General features: G+C 37.8%; 1 protein-coding gene across 1 annotated transcript in view; it reads right to left on the bottom strand.

Moving 5' to 3' along the window:
• Positions 1 to 18,782, bottom strand: part of LOC128773880 (cullin-4B-like) — a 137,961-nt gene that overhangs the window by 31,091 nt on the left and 88,088 nt on the right. The window contains exons 18-19 of the mRNA XM_053891917.1: positions 3,651 to 3,756; positions 3,406 to 3,578 (exon numbers count right to left, since the gene is read on the bottom strand). Coding sequence (XP_053747892.1) covers positions 3,406 to 3,578; positions 3,651 to 3,756 — 279 coding nt within the window. The remainder of the gene's footprint in view (positions 1 to 3,405; positions 3,579 to 3,650; positions 3,757 to 18,782) is intronic.

Genomic DNA, 18,782 nt, shown 5'->3' with positions numbered 1-18,782 from the left:
CACTCTTACCACTTTTATTCAAATTAGTACTTAGAAGTCCTAGCCACATCAATCAGACAACAACAACAACAAAAACAAAAGGCATACAAATTGGTAAAGAAGGAAAACTTTCACTATTTGCATATGACATGAGGTACTGTATACAGAAAACCCTAAAATCTCCATGAAAAAAACTACTAAAACCAATAAATGAATTCAGTAAAGTTGCAGGATACAAAATCAACCTACAGAAAAGGCTGCATTTAAATACATTAAAAACGAAGTCACAGAAAGAGAAATTTAAGAAAATACTCCCACTTACAATTGCAGGAAAAATAATTAAGTCCCTAGGAATGAACCTGACCAAAGAGGTGAAGGACCTGTACTCTGAAAACACAAAACACTTATGAAAGAAACTGAAGATGACACAAAGAAAAGGAAAAACATCCCATACTCATAGATTGCAAGAAGAAATATTGTTAAAATCCTAAACAACCAAAACCAAAACCTAAACAATGTAAATGCATTACATTTAATGCAACCCTTATCAAAATACCAAGAGCATTTTTCATAGGACTGAAACCAATGATCCTAAAATCTATATGGAGCACAAAAGACCCCAAATACGTGAAGCAATCTCGAAAAAGAAGAACGAAGTTGGAGGTATCACAATTCCAGATTTTAAGTTATATTATAAAAGTGTAATAATCAATACAGCAAGGAAATTACATAAAAGTAGAAAGAACAGAACAAAAAGAAACAGAGCAAAAAGAACAGAAAACCCAGAAATAAAACCATACATACATTAATATTCAACAAAGGAAGCAAGAATATGTAAAGTCTCTTCAATACATACTGATGGAAAAACTGGCCAGGGACATGAAAAAGAATTAAAATGAACCACTTTCTTACCCAAGACACAAAAATACATTCAAAATGAATTAAAGACCTAAAAATGAGACTTGAAACCATAAAAATCATAGAGAGAGCATGGGCTTTCCAGAGAGGTTTCCTATGTCAAGGGAAAACAAACAAACAAACAAACAAACAAACAAACAAACTATAGGGACTACATCAAAATAAAAACCTTCTGCATACCAAAGAAAACAATTAACAAATTACAAGACAATGTACTGAATGGCACAATAACATCACTGCAGATGACATAACTGATAATGGGTTAGTATTCACAACACGTAAAGAACTGATACAACTCAGCATCCAGAAAATAATCCAATTTAAAAATAGGCAGAAACCTTGGACAGATATTTCTCCTAAGAGGACATCCATATGGCCAACAGACACGTGAAAAGATGCTCAGTATCATAGATCATCAAGAGAAATACAAATCGAAACTACAATGATATATCACCTCAAAACAGTCAATGGCTAAAATAAAAAAAAAAAAAAAAAACAACAGAAGAAAAAGCAGGTGCTGATAAAGATGCAGAGAAAGGGGAATTCTCTTACACTGGTGTAGCTACTTTGGAACACAGTAAGGAGATACCTCAGAAAGTCAAAAGTAGAACTACCCTATAATGCACCAATTTGGTACTTACCCCAAAATGCCAAAACACTAGCTCAAAGGGATACGTGCAGCCCTGTTTTTTGAAGCATTATTTGCAAAAGCCAAATTAAGGAAGTCACCCAAGTGTCCAGGGAAGCATAAAGAAGATGTGATACACGCACACAACCAGAAATCCTAAAAAAGAATAAAATCTTGCCATTTGCAACATGGATGGAGCTAGACAAATCCTGTATGATTTCACTCATTTGTGAAATTTGAGAAATAAAACAAACAAGTTAAAGAAAAAAAGCAAGAAACAGACTCTTAACTCTAGAGAACACACTGATGGTTTCCAGAGGACGGGTGGGTGCCTGTGGGAATCGGATATATAGGTGTTGGGAATTAAGGAGGGCATCTGGAAGAGCACTGGGTGTTGTGTGGAAGGGCTGACTTACTATACCGTCTACGTGAAACTAATATTCTAACGTATGTCAGCTATAACGGGATTAAAAGTTAAAATTTAATAAAAAATGGTTCAATAGATATTCACATGCAAAAGAATGAAAGTGGACATTTAACTCACACAAAAATTAAATTTAATTAAAACCAGAAAACAAAACAAAACAAAGAAGACAAATACACAAACAGAAACTCCTCAAAGGAAACAGGAAAAAAGCTTCAAGAGACTGGATTTGACAAAAAGCACGGGTAAAAGCAAAACAGACAAATGTTACTACATTAAACTTTTTTGTGCATCACGGGATAAAATCAAGAGTTGAAAAGCATGCTACAGAATGAGAAAATATTTGTAAATCATATACATATAAGTCATTAATATCTCAGAGGTATAAATAATTCCCAAAATTAAACAACAAAAATATTAAATAACTCAAATTAAAAAAAAAGGCAAAGTGCTTGAATACACATTTTTTCCAATATTGATATACGAACGGCCATAATGCACATAAATAGTTGTTCAAACTTATAAATTCTCATAGAATGCAAATCAAAATGATAATATCACTTTTTTGTCCTAGCAGAATATCTACTATAAAAATATAAACACTAATACTAAGACGACGACTGCTACTACTACTAACAATAATAATAATATCAAGAGAGAAAATAAGTTTTGCCAAATATGTGGAGAAACTGGTATTCTTCTGCACTGGTGGTGGACTGTAAAACTTAGAAAATTCTATGGAATACAGTATACTGGTTCCTCAAAAGAAAATTAAAATAAAATGACTCTATGATCCAGCACACCCACTTCTGGCCAAATGTCCAAACAATTAAGAGCGGAGCCTCAGAGATACTTGTATCTCTGTACAGGCATGTACACTCATATTCACAGCATCATTATTCACAACAGCCAAGAGGTGGAAGCAACCCAATGATCATCAGTGAATGAATGGATAAACAAAATGTGACATATTCATGTAATGGAATATTCAGCTGTAAATGAAAAAAAATCCTTTTACTTGCTCTGTAGCTATGTATTTTAATGAAATTTGAGGACATTATGCTAAGTGAATTACGCCAGTCACAAAAAGACACACACTTGAAATACTTATGGCTCTTCTTATATAAAGTACCAAAATTAGTCATATTCAACTAAAATAAAATAAAAATGTTATTTACCAAGGCTGGGGTATGAAGAAAACAGAGTCTTGTTAAAACAAATTTTCTATTTTTTGAAATGAAAAAGTTCTGCATATCTGTTGCACACAGTGTAGATATATTTAACATTACTGAACCATACACTTCAAAATGCTCATGATGGTAAAATTTTATGTTTTTTACCAAAACACAAAAAACATATTATTCTAACTACTGAACCAAAAAAAAAAAAAAAAAAAAAAAGACTTCTTAAAAGGCATCAGAAAATTAAAGTGACATTAAAGTGAGAAAAAAAGTACCGTTTCTTTCATCTGGATTTCACTGATCTTTATCTTGAAGAGTTTGTGTTTGAATTCCTCATTACAAAAAAATACATCACCATCTTCCACATCTCTGCCCTTGGGACTTTTGATAAGAACTCTAGCTCTGCCACAAGCTAATGATTGTAGAGTTCTTCTAAGTTCTCTATCCTCTGAATGAGAAAAAAAAAATGTTTAGCATTTTTATTACAGCACAGAGTTAAACAATTACAATCAATACTTACCTACTCCAGTAGCCACCTTAATTTCTTCTAAGCTGAACCGATTTCCTTCATTAAACATCAACAGCACCAATGTTTGGAAAAGGGTTACCTGGAGTTCTTTTTTGCCCTGTTAAAAGCAACATTCTATTAATTTCTTATAGAAAAATACCAATTTAATGATGATGTAGGTATGATTTTAGCTACCTAAAATCCTCGCTATTTATTATATTAAAATATTAATAGTAATTGAAACTTGAGTCCTGTTGAGGTCAAAATAGAGCTAAAAGTGGCAGACATTAACAGAAAAAAACAGCATTGGCTGTTTCCACAATAAATAAACATACTTTCCACTTTAGAACTAACAATACATTAGATATTTAAAACCCAGAAAAAATATTTGTGTTATCACCACTCATAATCAAGGTACTAAAAGTGGGTAAACAATTTCCCAGATGCTTCTTTCAGTCACTATTCACTGATAGTAACAATAAAGATTACAAAATTGTTCTCCTATTTGAGACCATTCCAAATATTAACTTTAAATTAATTAAATGTTAAAGGTGAAATCTGAAGTTTCAAGCATAAGGGGAAAACTCCATGACACTGGTCTTGACAACAACTTTTTGGATATGATACCAAAATATATGATTTGGCGTTTACGAACCCAAAGGATGAACACAGAGGAAGGGAAGGAAAAATAAGATCAAAACAGACAGGGAGACAAACCGTAAATACAGTTCTCTTAAATACACAGAACAAACTGAGGGTTTGTTTGTTGGGGGCAGTAGGGTGGGGGCATGGGCTAACTAGATGATGGATGGGCATTAAAGGTGGCAACTGTCAGGGTGAGCTATGGGTGTTATACGTAAGTGATCATTCACTGAATTCTACTCCTGAAACCAATACTATGCTATTTTAACTAACTTGAATTAAAATAAATTTCAGAAATAAATAAACAAAAAACAAACATATCATAGACCAGATCATAATGGAAGTTTTTGTGCAGGAAAGTAAATAAATTCATTCATTCTTCATTTCAAGAAAATAAAAGGTAACCTATAGAATGGCAGGAAATACTTGCAAACCCATCTATCTAATAAGGAGTAATATACAAATACATACAGTACTCATAACTACTCAACAGGAAAAAAAAATCCAAAATAAATCCAAATGAAAATAGGCATAGGGCCTGGATAGTCATTCTTCCAAAGAAGCTATGTGAATGACCAACTACATGAAAACTGTATAAAACATCATTAGTTAGGGAAATAGAAAATCCAAAAGGGAAGTTCCTCATAAAATTAAAAATGGAACTAACATGCAATTCAGCAATTTTACTTCTAAGGATATAGTTGAAAGAAAAAAATAAAATCACTACCTCAGAGAAATATGTGCACCTGCTGTTTTGCAGGACTGTTTACAGTAGCCATGACATGGAAACAACTTAAGTGTCAATGAACAGAAAAATGTATAGAGAAAATGTGATAGATTAGCTTACACAGACAGGTAAGATAGGTATGACAGACACACAGGTTAAGATCAGTATAGAGATATATAAATAGAGTTTAAAAAAATAATAATACAGAAACAATGGAATATTATTTATCAATAAAAAAGAGAGAATTACGCCATTTCTGACAACAAAGATGGATCTTGACAGCGTAACTGTAAGTGAAATAAGATACAGAAAAACAAACACCATCCCATGGAAAGGGAGAACTACAGACCAATTTCCCTGGTAAATATAAATGCAAAAATTCCCAAGATACTAGAAAACCAAATCCAACAACAGATTTAAAAAATTATTCACCACTAGCAAGTGAATTTATTCCTGGGCTGCAGGATTGGTTCAATACTCACAAATCAAGCAACGTGATAAAACATACTAATAAAAGGAATGACAGGAACAACATGATCCTTTAAGTAGGTGCAGAAAAAGCATCTGACAAAATACAGCACCCTTTTTTGACAAAAAAAAAACCCTTAAGAAAGTAAAAATAAAAGGAACACATATCAACATCATAAAAGACTAATATCCTCAATGGGGAAAACGAGACCTTTCCCCCTACAGTCAAGACCATGACAAGAATGTCCAGTCTCACTACTGCTGTTCAACACTGGGTTGGAAGTCCTAGCCTCATCAATCAGACAACAGAAAGAAATAAAAAGCATCAAAATCAGCAAGGAAGAACTCAAACCTTCACTCGTCTACTCTACATGGAAAAATCCAAAAGACTCCACCAAAAAACTGTTAGAACTGATACATGAATTCAGCAAAGCTGTAAGATATAAAATCAATGGACAGAAATCAATGGCATTACCACACACCGATAATGAAGCAGCAGAAAGAAAAATAAAGGAATGCCATTTATAATTGCACTAAAAACCATAAAATACCTAGGAATAAAATTAACTGAAGAGGTACAAGATCTGTATCTTTAAAACTATAGAAACTTTATGAAAGAAATTAAAGAAGACACAAAGAAACGGAAAAGGGTTCCATGCTCATGGATTGGAAGAAAAAATGCTATTAAAACGTCAATTCTATCCAAAGCAATCTACATATTCATAGAAGTCCCTATTGAAGTAGTATCAGCACACTTCACAGAGCTATAACAAACAATTCTAAAATTTGTCTGGAACCAGGAAAGACTTCAAACAGCCAAAGTAATGTAAAAAAAATAAAGCTAAAGCTGGAGGCATCACAATTCTGGACATCAAGCTTTATTACAAAGTTGTAATTGTCAAGATAGTATGGTCCTGGCACAAAACCAGACACACAGATCAATGGAACAAAACAGAGAGCCCAGATGGAAGAACTGGAAGATGGTGATGTAGGAGGACACTGGGCTTACCTCGACCTGCTGATCACTTAGACTCCACCCACATCTGCTAAAATAACCCAGAAAACCACCAGAAGTCTAGCAGAATGGACTCTCTAGAGCCAAGTGTAGACAAGAGGCCCACGGAAAAGGGTAGGAAGGGCAGAGAGGCGGTGCGCGCTACACGGACTGGTGGGAAGGAGCCAGGGCAGTGGAGGGCAGCCCGCCTGGCAAGGTGAATCCACGAGTCTGGATTACAAAAGCGGAGGGGCTGGACTACGTGAGTTCTGACAGCCAGTGGCACTTAACATCTGGAATGTTAAAAGTCAACAGCTCTGCTCTCGGAGAGCAGGGAGGGTGAGAGGACACTGGGAGGGAGAGTTGTTGAGCCCCGGAAGACAGAGCTCAGCTCGGCCTGGGAACAAAGGGTGTTGGCAAGCGCCATCTGCCTCTCCCACCCCCCCCCCCAGCTGAAATCCCAAAGGGAACCCAGTTCCTGTCACCGAACTTGCTTGCACCTGGCAAATGCCCAACACTGTGCTTTGGTGGATCCATCCCTCCAACGGGTCTGCCTGCCTGCCTCCCTCCCAGTGCTGCAAGGCCCCTCCCGCAGGAGACCACTGACAGCAAAGCGAGCTAAGCCTGCCCCTCCTGCCCCATGCACCTTGCGGATCCACCCCGGCTAATACACCAGATCCCACTGAAGCAGCACCACAAACCTGGCGTGTGCAAGTAGCCCCGACAGGGGCCACTCCACTCCACAGTGAGTCCTGCCCCTGGGAGAGGGGAAGATAAGGTACACACCAGTCTGACTGTGGCCCCTGGCGGTGGGCTGAGGTCAGACATCCGGTCTGACTGCGGCCCCGCCCACCAACACAAGTTACTCCACACAGCACACAGGGGAAGTGCCCTGCAGTTCTGTGCCAGTCCCGGGACTATCCAAAATGACAAAACGGAAGAACTCTCTTCAAAGGACTCCAGGAAGTAACGACAGCTAACGAATTTATCAAAACCAATTTAAGCTATATAAGTGAACAAGAATTTAGAGTAATAGTCATAAAATTAATCACTGGGCTTGAAAACAGCATAGACGACAGCAGAGAATCTATTGCTACAGAGATCAAGGGACTAAGAAATAGTCAGGAGGAGCTAAAAAATGCTCTAAATGAGGTGCAAAATACAATGGAGGCGACCACAGCTCGGATTGAAGAGGCAGAGGGGAGAATAGGTACATTAGAAGATAAAATTATGGAAAAAGAGGAAGCTGAGAAAAAGAGAGAGAAAAAAACCCAGGAGTATGAGGGGAGACTTAGAGAACTAAGTGATGCTATCAAACGTACCAATATCCATATAATAGGAATTCCAGAAGAGGAAGAGAGAGGAAAGAGGCTGAAGATGTACTTGCACAAATCACAGCTGAGAACTTCCCTTATCTGGGGAAAGAAAAAGGCACTGAAATCCAAGAGGCACAGAGAACTCTCTCCAGATGTAGCTTGAATCGATCTTTTGCACAACCTACCATAGCGAAACTGGCAAATGCAAGGGTAAACAGAAAATTCTGAGTGCAGCTAGGGATAAACTCTCTCTAACATATAAAGGGAGACCCATAAGACTAGTAGCAGACTTAGCTACTGAAACTTGGAAGGTCAGAAAGGAATGACAGGAAATCTGCAATGTGATGCAGAGACAAAATATGCCCTCGAGAATCCGTTATCAAGCAAGTCTGTCATTCAGAATAGAAGGAGAGAGAAAGGCTTTCCCAAACAAACAAAAACTGAACGAATTCATCACCACTAAACCAGCCCTACAAGAGAGCCTAAGGGGGATTCTGTAAGTGAAATGTTGCAACGACCACAAAGTACCAGAGACATCACTACAAGCATGAGACTACAGACATCACAATGACTCTAAACCCCTATCTTTCTATAGTAACACTGAATGTAAATGGACTAAATGCTCCATACAAAAGTCATAGGGTATCAGAATGGATAAAAAAAAAAAAGACCCATCTATTTGCTGTCTACAAGAGACTCATTTTAGGCCTGAGGACACCTTCAGATTGAAATGAGACTGAAAGATGGAGAACTAGCCTAGTACCAGAAGTCAAAAGAAAGGTGGAGTAGCCACACTTATATCAGACAAACTAGACTTTAAATGAAAGGCTGTAACAAGAGATGAAGAAGGGCATTATATAATAATTATAGGGTCTATCCATCAGGAAGAGCTAACAATTATAAATGTCTATGCACCAAATTCTGGAGCCCCCAAACATGTAAAACAATGAATCACAAACATAAGCAACCTTATTGATAAGAATGCGGTAATGGCAGGGGGCTTTAATACTCCACTTACAACAATGGATAGATCATCTAGACACAGGATCAATAAAGAAAGAAGGGTCCTTGACAGATATAGTTAGAACTCTGCATTCCAAACCAACAGAATATACTTTCTTCTCAAGTGCACATGGAACATTCTCCAAGATAGAGCACATACTGGGTCACAAAACAGCCCTTCATAAGTATAAAAGAATTGAGATCATACCAAGCACACTTTCAGACCACAGGCTATGAAACTTGACATCAACCACAGGAAAAAGTCTGGAAAACCACCAAAAGCATGGAGGTTAAGGAACACCCTAGTAAAGAATGAATGGGTCAACCAGGCAATTAGAGAAGGAACTGAAAAATATATGGAAACAAATGAAAATGAAAATACAACAATCCAAGCGCTTTGGGATGCAGCAAAGGCAGTCCTGAGGGGAAAATACATTGCAATTCAGGCCTATGTCAAGAAACAAGAAAATCCCAAATACATAATCTAACAGCACACCTAAAGGAACTAGAAGCAGAACAGCAAAGTCACCCCAAACCCAGCAGGAGAAGAGAAATAATAAAGACCAGAGCAGAAATAAATAATATAGAATCTCAAAACACTGTAGAGCCGATCAAGGCAACCAAGAGTTGGTTTTTGAAAAAATAAAATTGATAAACCTCTAGCCAGGCTTCTCAAAAAGAAAAGGGAGATGACCCAAATAGATAAAATCATGCATGACAATGGAATTATTACAACCAATCCCTCAGAAATACAAGCAATTATCAGGGAATACTATGACAAATTATATGCCAACAAACTGAACAACCTGGAAGAAATGGACAAATTCCTAAGCACCCATACGCTTCCAAAACTCAAACAGGAAGAAACAGAAACAGACCAATAAACAGTGAAGAAATTGAATCAGTCATCAAAAATCTCCCAACACGTAAGAGTTCTGGACCAGATGGCTTCCCTGGGGAACTCTACCAGACATTTAAGGCAGAGAAAATACCTATCCTTCTCAAGCTTTTCCAAAAAATAGAAAGGGAAGGAAAACTTCCAGACTTATTCTAGGAAGCCAGCATTACTTTGTTTCCTAAACCAGACAGAGACCAAGCAAAAAAAGAGAACACTAGGCCAATATCCCTGATGACTATGGATACCAGCAATTCGAATTCAACAGCATTTAAAGGGATTATTCAACAAGATACCAGCAAATTGAATTCAACAGCATTTAAAAGGATTATTCACCATGATCAAGTGGGATTCATTCCTGGGCTGCAGGGCTGGTTCAACGTCTCAAGTCAATCAATGTGATACATGGGAGGGGGAGGGGGAGCGGGAGAGGGAGAGGGGGAGAGGGAGAGAGGAAGAGGGAGAGAGGGAGAGGGAGAGGGGGGAGAGGGAGAGGGAGAGAGGGAGAGGGATAGAGGGAGAGGGACAGGGAGAGGGAGAGGCAGAGGGAGAGGGGGAGAGGGAGAGGGAGAGGGAAAAAGGGAGAGGGAGAGGGAGAGGGAAAAAGGGAGAGGGAGAGGCAGAGGGAGAGGGAGAGGGAGAGGGAGAGGGAGAGGGAAAAAGGGAGAGGGAGAGGGAGAGGGAGAGGGAGAGGGAGAGAGGGAGAGGGAGAGACGGAGAGGGAAAAAGGGAGAGGGAGAGGGAAAAAGGGAGAGGGAGAGGGAAAAAGGGAGAGGGAGAGGGAAAAAGGGAGAGGGAGAGGGAGAGGGGAAAAAGGGAGAGGGAGAGGGAAAAAGGGAGAGGGAAAAAGGGAGAGGGAGAGGGAGAGGGAGAGGGAAAAAGGGAGAGGGAGAGGAAAAAAGGGAGAGGGAGAGGGAAAAAGGGAGAGGGAGAGGGAGAGGGAAAGGGAAAGGGAAAAAGGGAAAGGGAAAAAAGGGAAAGGGAAAAAGGGAAAGGGAAAAAGGGAAAGGGAAAAAGGGAAAGGGAAAGGAAAGGGAAAGGGAAAAAGGGAAAGGGAGAAAGGGAAAGGGAGAAAGGGAAAGGGAAAGGGAGAAAGGGAAAGGGAAAGGGAAAGGGAAAGGGAAAGGGAAAGGGAAAGGGAAAGGGAAAGGGAAAGGGAAGAAAAAAGAAAAGAAAAGAAAAGAGGGGAGGGGAGGGGAGGGGAGGGGAGGGGAGGGGAGGGGAGGGGAGAACCATATGATCCTGTCAATCGATGCAGAAAAAGCATTTGACAAAATTCAGCATCCTTTCTTAATACAAACCATCGGAAAAGTTGGGATAGAAGGAACATACTTAAACTTCATAAAAACCATTTATGAAAAGCCCTCAGCTAATATCATTCTCAGTGGCGAAACACTGAGAGCTCTCCCCCCTGGGAACAGGAACACAACACAGATGTTCACTCTCACCGCTGTTGTTCAACATAGTGTTGGAAGCTGTAGCATCAGCAATCCGACAACAAAAGGAAATCAAAGGCATCAAAATTGGCAAAGATGAAGTCAAGCTTTCACTTTTTGCAAATGACATGATATTCTACATGGAAAACCCGAGAGACTCCATCAAAAGTCTATTATAACTGATACATGAATTCAGCAAAGCTGCAGGATACATAATTAACGTGCAGAAATCAGTTGCATTCTTATACACTAACAATGAAGCAACAGAAAGACAAATGAAGAAACTGATCCCATTCACAATTGCACGAAGAAGCATAAAATACCTAGGAATAAACCTAACCAAAGATGTAAAAGATCTGTATGCTGAAAACTACAGAAAGCTTATGAAGGAAATTGAAGAAGATACAAAGAAATGGAAAAACATTCCGTGCTCATGGACTGGAATAATAAATACTGTCAAAATGTCAATACTACCCAAAGCAATCTACACATTCAATGCAATCCCAATCAAAATTGCCCCAGCATTCTTCTCAAAGCTAGAACAAAGGATCCTAAAAATGTATGGAACCACAGATGACCCCAAATAGCCAAAGTAATACTGAATAAGAAGACCAAAGTGGGAGGCATCACAATCCCAGACTTTAGCCTCTGCTACAAGGCTATAATCATCAAGACAGTATGGTAGTGGCACAAAAGCAGACACATGGACTAATGGAATAGGATGTAGATTTCAGAACTGGACTCACAAAAGTATGGCCAACTAATCTTTGACGAAGCAGGAAAGAAGATCCAATGGAAAAAAGACAGTCTCTTTAACAAATGCTGCTGGGAGAACTGGACAGCAACACGCAGGAGAATGAAACTAGACCTGTTTCTTACTCCACTCACCAAAATAAACTCAAAATGGATAAAGGACCTGAATGTGAGACAGGAAACCATCAAAATCCTGGAGAAGAAAGCAGGAAAAAAAAACCAAAAACCTCTCTGACCTCAGCCCCAGCAATTTCTTACTTGACACACCCCCAAAGGCAAGGGAATTAAAAGCAAAAATGAACTACTGGGACCTCATGAAGATAAAAAGCTTCTGCACAGCAAAGGAAACAATCAACAAAACTAAAAGGCAACCAACGGAATGGGAAAAGATTATTGGCAAATGATATATCGGACAAAGGGTCAGTATCCAAAATCTATAAAGAACTCCCCAAACTCCACACCCAAAAAGCAAATAATACAGCGAAGAAATGGGAAGAAAACATCAGTAAGACACCTCTCTAAAGAAGACATCCAGATGGCCAACAGGCACATGAAAAGATGCTCAACGTTGCTCCTCATCAAGGAAATACAAATCAAAACTACACTGAGATACCACCTCATGCCAGTCAGACTGGCCAAAATGAACACATCAGGATACTATAGATGCTGGAGAGGATGTGGAAAAACGGGAACCCTCTTGCGCCGTTGGCTACAAACTGGTGGCAGCCACTCTGGAAAACAGTGTGGAGGTTCCTCACAAAATGAAAAAATAGATCTACCCCATGACCCAGCAATAGCACTGCTAGGAATTTACCCAAGGGATACAGGAGTGCTGATGCATAGGGGCAATTGTACCCCAATGTTTATAGTAGCACTTTCAACAATAGTCAAATTATGGAAAGAGCCTAAACGTCCATCAACTTATGAATGGATAAAGAAGATGTGGTTTATATACACAATGGAATACTACATGGCAATGAGAAAGAATGAAATACGGCCTTTTGTAGCAACATGGATGGAACTGAAGAGTGTCATGGTAAGTGAAATAAGCCATACGGAGAAAGACAGATACCATATGTTTCCACTCTTATGTGGATCCTGAGAAACTTACAGAAGACCATGGGGGAGGGAAGGAAAAAAAAAGTAGAGAGAGAGGGAGCCAAACCATAAGAGACTCTTAACAACTGCGAACAAACTGATGGTTGATGGGGGATGGGAGGGAGGGAAGGGTAGGTGATGGGTATTGAGGAGTACACCTGTTGGGATGAACACCGGGTGTTGTATGGAAACCAATTTGACAATACATTTCATACTTAAAAAAAATAGAGAACCCATAAATCAACCTACAAATGTTATGGCCAACTGATCTTTGGAACAGCAGGAGAGAATATCCGAAGTAAAAAGACAGTGCCTTAAGCAAATGGTGACTGGAAAACTGGACAGTGACATGTAGAACAATGAGCCTACACCATGTTCTCATACCACACACAAAAATGAATTCAAACTGGATGAAACACCTAAATGTAAGACAGGAGACCCTCAAAATCCTAGAGGAGAAAATAGGAAACAACCCCTTTTTGTTTGGCTGCAGAAACTTCTTACTGGTCATCGCCAGAGGCAAGGGAAATAAAAGCAAAAATGAACTACTGGGACCTCATCAAGATAAAAGCCTTCTGCGCAGCAAAGTAAACAATCAACAAAATTAAAAGGCAACTAATGGCAGGGTGAACACCTGGGTGGCTCAGATGGTTAAGCATCCTCCTCCTGGTTTCAGCACAGGTCATGATCTTGCAATTGGTTTGTGAGATCAAGCCCCAAATTGGGCTCTGTGCTGACAGCATGGAGCCGGCTTGGGACCCTCTCCTCTCTTTCTCTGCCCCTTCTCTGCTCTTTCTCTCTCCGCCCTCTCTCAAGATACATAAATAATCAGTTTTAAAAGAGGCAACCAACAGAATGGGGGGATAGTTGCAGATGACATATCAGATAAAGAGACAGTATCCAAAATCCATAAAGAAATTATCAAACTCAACACCCAAAAAACACATAATCCAATAAAGAAATGGACAAAAGACATGAATGGACACTTTTTTAAAGAAAACACCCAGATGGATAACACACACATGAAAAAACATTCCACAATATGCATCATCAGGGAAATACAAATCAAAACCACACTGAGATACCATCTCACCTATCAGAATGGCTAAAATGAACAACTCAGGAAACAACAGATGTAGGTGAGGATGCAGAGAAAGGGGAACCTTTTTGCACTGATGGTGGGAATACAAACTGATGTAGCCACTGTGTAAAACAGTATGGAGGTTCCTCAAATAAATAAAAATAGAATTACCCTACAACCCAGCAACTTCACTACTGGGTATTTATCCAAAGGATACAAAAATGCTGATCTCAAGGAGCATGTGAGCCACAATGTTTATGACAAGTGCTATCAACAATAGCCAAATTATGGAAGGAGCCCAAATGTCCATCAAGTGACATTAACATTAAAACAGACGTTGTATATATGTATACATATGTATACACACACACGCGCGCGCGCGCACACACACAATGGAACACTCCTTTGTGATGCAGAAAAAAGAATGAAGTCTTGCCATTTGCCACAACTGGGATGCAACTGGTGTGTATTATGTTAAGCTAAATAAGTCAGTCAGAGAAAGATAAATACTGTATGATTTCACTTACATGTGAAACAAAACAAGGAAACATAGAGAAGGAAAAAGAAAAATAAGATAAAAACACGGAGGAAAACCGTAAGAGACTCTCAGATACAGAGAACAAAACTGAGGGTTGCTGCAGGGGTGTTGTTTGGGGGAATTATCTAAATGGGTGATGGGAAATGAGGAGCACACTTGTTGGGATGGGCATTTACATTAATATTAATTGATGGATCGCTAAATTCTACTCCTGAAATCATTATTACATTATAGGTTAACTTACTTAGATTTAAATAAAATTTAAAAATTAAAAAAAAATAATTAAAAAAATTTTAATTAAAAAAAGAAAAAATACTCTATGATCTCGTAATGTTTTCCATGGTACACACCATTCTCAGAGCACGGTCCGTGTCCTACTAATTTCCCAACACTGAGCCTTTTTGCCCATATATGCTAACAGCTGAAGTTTTCAGTACACCTAGCTGAGCTGCCTGGTGAGGGTCTCCCCATGCCAAAACAAACCAGTGGAGTCTGTAAGAGGAAACTGCTTAGTCTAATGTGTAGGTAGTAATTCAAGGAATCAAGAATTATGACTAATACAGTGAACATTACACCATGAAAAGCTACTAAACAAAGCTCCAATAACTGATGTGAAAGAAATGAACTCTAAGACAAAGAATTCAGAATAATCCTGAACTATTAGAGAAGTTCACTGAACTACAAAAACATCCTGAAAGACAACAAAAGAAAATTAAGAAAACAATACACGAAACACACATGTTCAACAAAAATACAGAAACCATTAAAGAGAAAAAACAAATTCTCCAGTGGCATAACACAATGACTGATTGAATTATTCAGATTAGAGCTTCAACAGCCATCTCATCACACAGAATAGAGAATCAATGATCTAGGATTATAGGAATCCCAGAAAGAGAGGAGAGAGACACTGGGACAGAAAGTATATTTAAGGAATACGAGCTGAAAACTTCCTACACTGTGCAAGAGATATGTACATCCAGACCCAAAGAATCCCAAATAGGTTGAACCTTTTCAGGACTATAGTAAGATTCATTGTAGTTACATTATCAAATTTCAAAAATAAAGAGAGTTTTGAAACCAACAAGAGAAAAATAACTCATAATATCTAAATGAGCCCAAAAAAGAATACGAGAATTCTCACCAAGATTTTGAAAGCCAGGAGAGAGTGGCATGATATACACAAAGTAGTGAAATAAACTTTCAACCAAAATGCTATTAGTAGCAAAGTTATTCCTTTTAATAAGGAGGACATAAAGATCTTCCTGAACAAAAGCAGAAGTGGTTCATCACCACTGGATCTACGTTATATGAAATTCTAAATGGTGTTCTTCAATCCCAAATAAAACATGCCAATTAATATCATGAAAACATAAGAATTTACGATATGTCCTGGTAATTGAAAATACTTTACCAAAGAAAATCCTCTAATATTGTAATGACAGTGCTTAATTCAGCATTCTAAAATAAAGTTCACAAACATGAATATTAAAAATAATCAAGATGTATTAATTTGTTATTGAATACACATGTAAATTGTAACTATTAATAACCCAAATGTGAGGGGAGAGAGCTAAAAGTATAAAATTACTATCAATATGTTATCAATATGTTATCAGTTTAATACACAATGGTAAACACCACATGGTGACCACCAAGGAAAAACATGTAGCAGATAGATAAGGCATTAGGATAAGGAATGAAAGCACCACTAAAAGAATTTGTCAAACACAAAGGGCATGCAAGAAGGAAAGATCTGTAAAACATTTGGAAAACAATGAAATGGCAATACTAAGTCCTTATCAATCACTAATTACTTTACACTTACTTAAAAAACTAAGTCTCCAAACAAGCGATAATTATAATCAATATATAAACAATATAATCAATATAATGTATAATCAATAATAACAGAGAGGCGAAAAAATAAGATCCAATGATATGCTGGATACCAAAATACATTTTAGCTTTCACAGCATGTACAGAATGAGAGATAAAAGACATAAAAAGATATTTCAAGCAAATGGTGACCAAAAGAAAGCAGGGTAGCTCTATTTATTTTAGACAAAATACACGTTAGGCCAAAAATGGACAGAGAGACAAAATGTTATACAACGATGGGCCAATCAATCAAGAATGTAACAGTTTAAAATATATATGCAGTCAACATTGGAGCATCTAAGTCTATTAAGCAAACAGTGACAGAACTAAAAGGAGAAATAAGTACAACACAGTAATAGTTAAGAACTTTCTTTTCATACACTGTTTTCAAAACAGAGAGTTCATCCAGACAGAAAATCAATTAGGAGACAGATTTGAAAAACAAAACAAAACAAAACAAAACAAAAAACAAAACAAACGAAACTACTGAGTTAAGCATACAAAGAATCTTTTCTAGGACAGATCATGCATGCCATAAAAATAATTCTAAAACTGCAAAAAGACACAAATTATACCAAGTCTCTTTTCTGACCACAATGGTATCAAATTAGAAATCAGTGGCAAAAGAAAAATTCACAAATACATGGGAATTGAATGACACAACCCTGACTAACTAATGGATTAAAAACTAAAAAGGAGAGAGACATTTTTAAATTACTCGAGACAAATGATAGTGGAAACAAATGTAACAAAACTAAAAGGGCTGTACCTAAAACAGAAGTTAGAGGGAACTTAATGGCAATAAATGTCTACATTAAGTAGTATCTCAAGTTAACCTAATATTACACTGGAAGAAAGCAGAAAAACCAAAACTAAGACCAAGTTAGCAGGATATAATGGATATCAGAGCAGAAATACATGAAAGAGAATGAAAAAAAAATTAAGTAACATTAGCAAAACAAAAAGTTGGTCCTTTGAAAAAATAAAACTGACAAACCTCTTATACACTAACAAAGAAAGAGAGAGAACACAAAATTATAGAGAAGACATTGCAACAGATACCACAGAAATACAAAGAATCACAGAGACATCTACGAACAATCATACACCAAGACATTGGACGACCTGTAAGAATTAACTGAATTTCTAGAAATATACAGCTTACCACCAAAGAAACATAAAGCAACAAAAACTTGAACAGACCGAACTAGTGGTAAGGACATTGAATAGCTAACCAAAAACCTATCTACAAAGAAAATCCAAAACCTAACGACTTCACAAGAGGAAAACTATCCAAAGAATTAGTGCCAATTATTCTCAAACTTCTCAAACTCAAACTCTCATCTTCTCAAAAGAACTGAAGGTGAGGAAACATTACCAAACTCATTTCACTAGGCCAACGTTCTTACCTTTATAATAACAAGAAAGTTACAGGCCAATAGCCCTTGAATATGTGTGCAAAATTTCTCAGCTAAATACCAGGTAACTGAATTTTTAACAGCTTCTTAAAAAGATTTCCCATGATAAAATGGGATTCATCCCTGGATTGCAAAGAGGAGTCAACATATGGAAATCGATCAGTGTCACACATCACATTAACAGAATCAAAGATGCAAATCACATGATCACCTCTAACAGTTGGGAAAAAAAAAAGCACTTGAAAATAGTTAACATCCATTCCTGATAGAACTTTTAACAAAGTGGGCTGAGGGGGAACATACCTCAACATAATAAAAGCCACAAAGGAGAAGCCCATAGTCAACATTTAACTCTACAGTTAGATGTCAGACTATAAACTTTAACTGGTTTCAACGGCCAGCTTATTTATTATATCTTGATTCCCTCCAGTTTCCCCCACCAATTTTCTTTTCTTCCTGCTTCAAATTCAGATATTTCCATTCCTCCAACTTTAAGCCCTCTATGTTAAACAATTTTTTATGTTTTATAATTTTTGAGAGACAGCAAGTGCATGCGCAAGAGGGGGAGGGGCACAGACAGAGACAGAGAATCTGAAGCAGGCTCCAGGCTCTGTCTGAGCTGTCACCACAGAGCCCAACGTGGGGTTTGAACTCACAAACTGTGAGATCAGGACCTGAGCCAAAGTCAGGCGTTTAACCAACTGAGCCGCCCAGAAGCCCCAAAGGCCTTTACTTTTTGTTACCCCAGTCTTCTCCATTCCCTTTTATCCCCCATTCTCCAGTTATGTCTTTCTCTCTAATGTTTTTCCATGCTCTTCAGACTTTGGTCCAAAACAGGAATAGATCCAGCTTTTGTGGCATGTGAATCTTACACAATTTAGAAACCACTCTCAAA

Source organism: Panthera pardus, unplaced genomic scaffold (genome assembly GCF_024362965.1).
Source record: "Panthera pardus isolate Hobbes unplaced genomic scaffold, ASM2436296v1 HiC_scaffold_27, whole genome shotgun sequence".
Taxonomy (NCBI): Eukaryota; Metazoa; Chordata; class Mammalia; order Carnivora; family Felidae; genus Panthera; species Panthera pardus.
The sequence above is the reverse complement of the archived record's forward strand: the minus strand, read 5'-3'. Positions and strand labels throughout refer to the sequence as shown.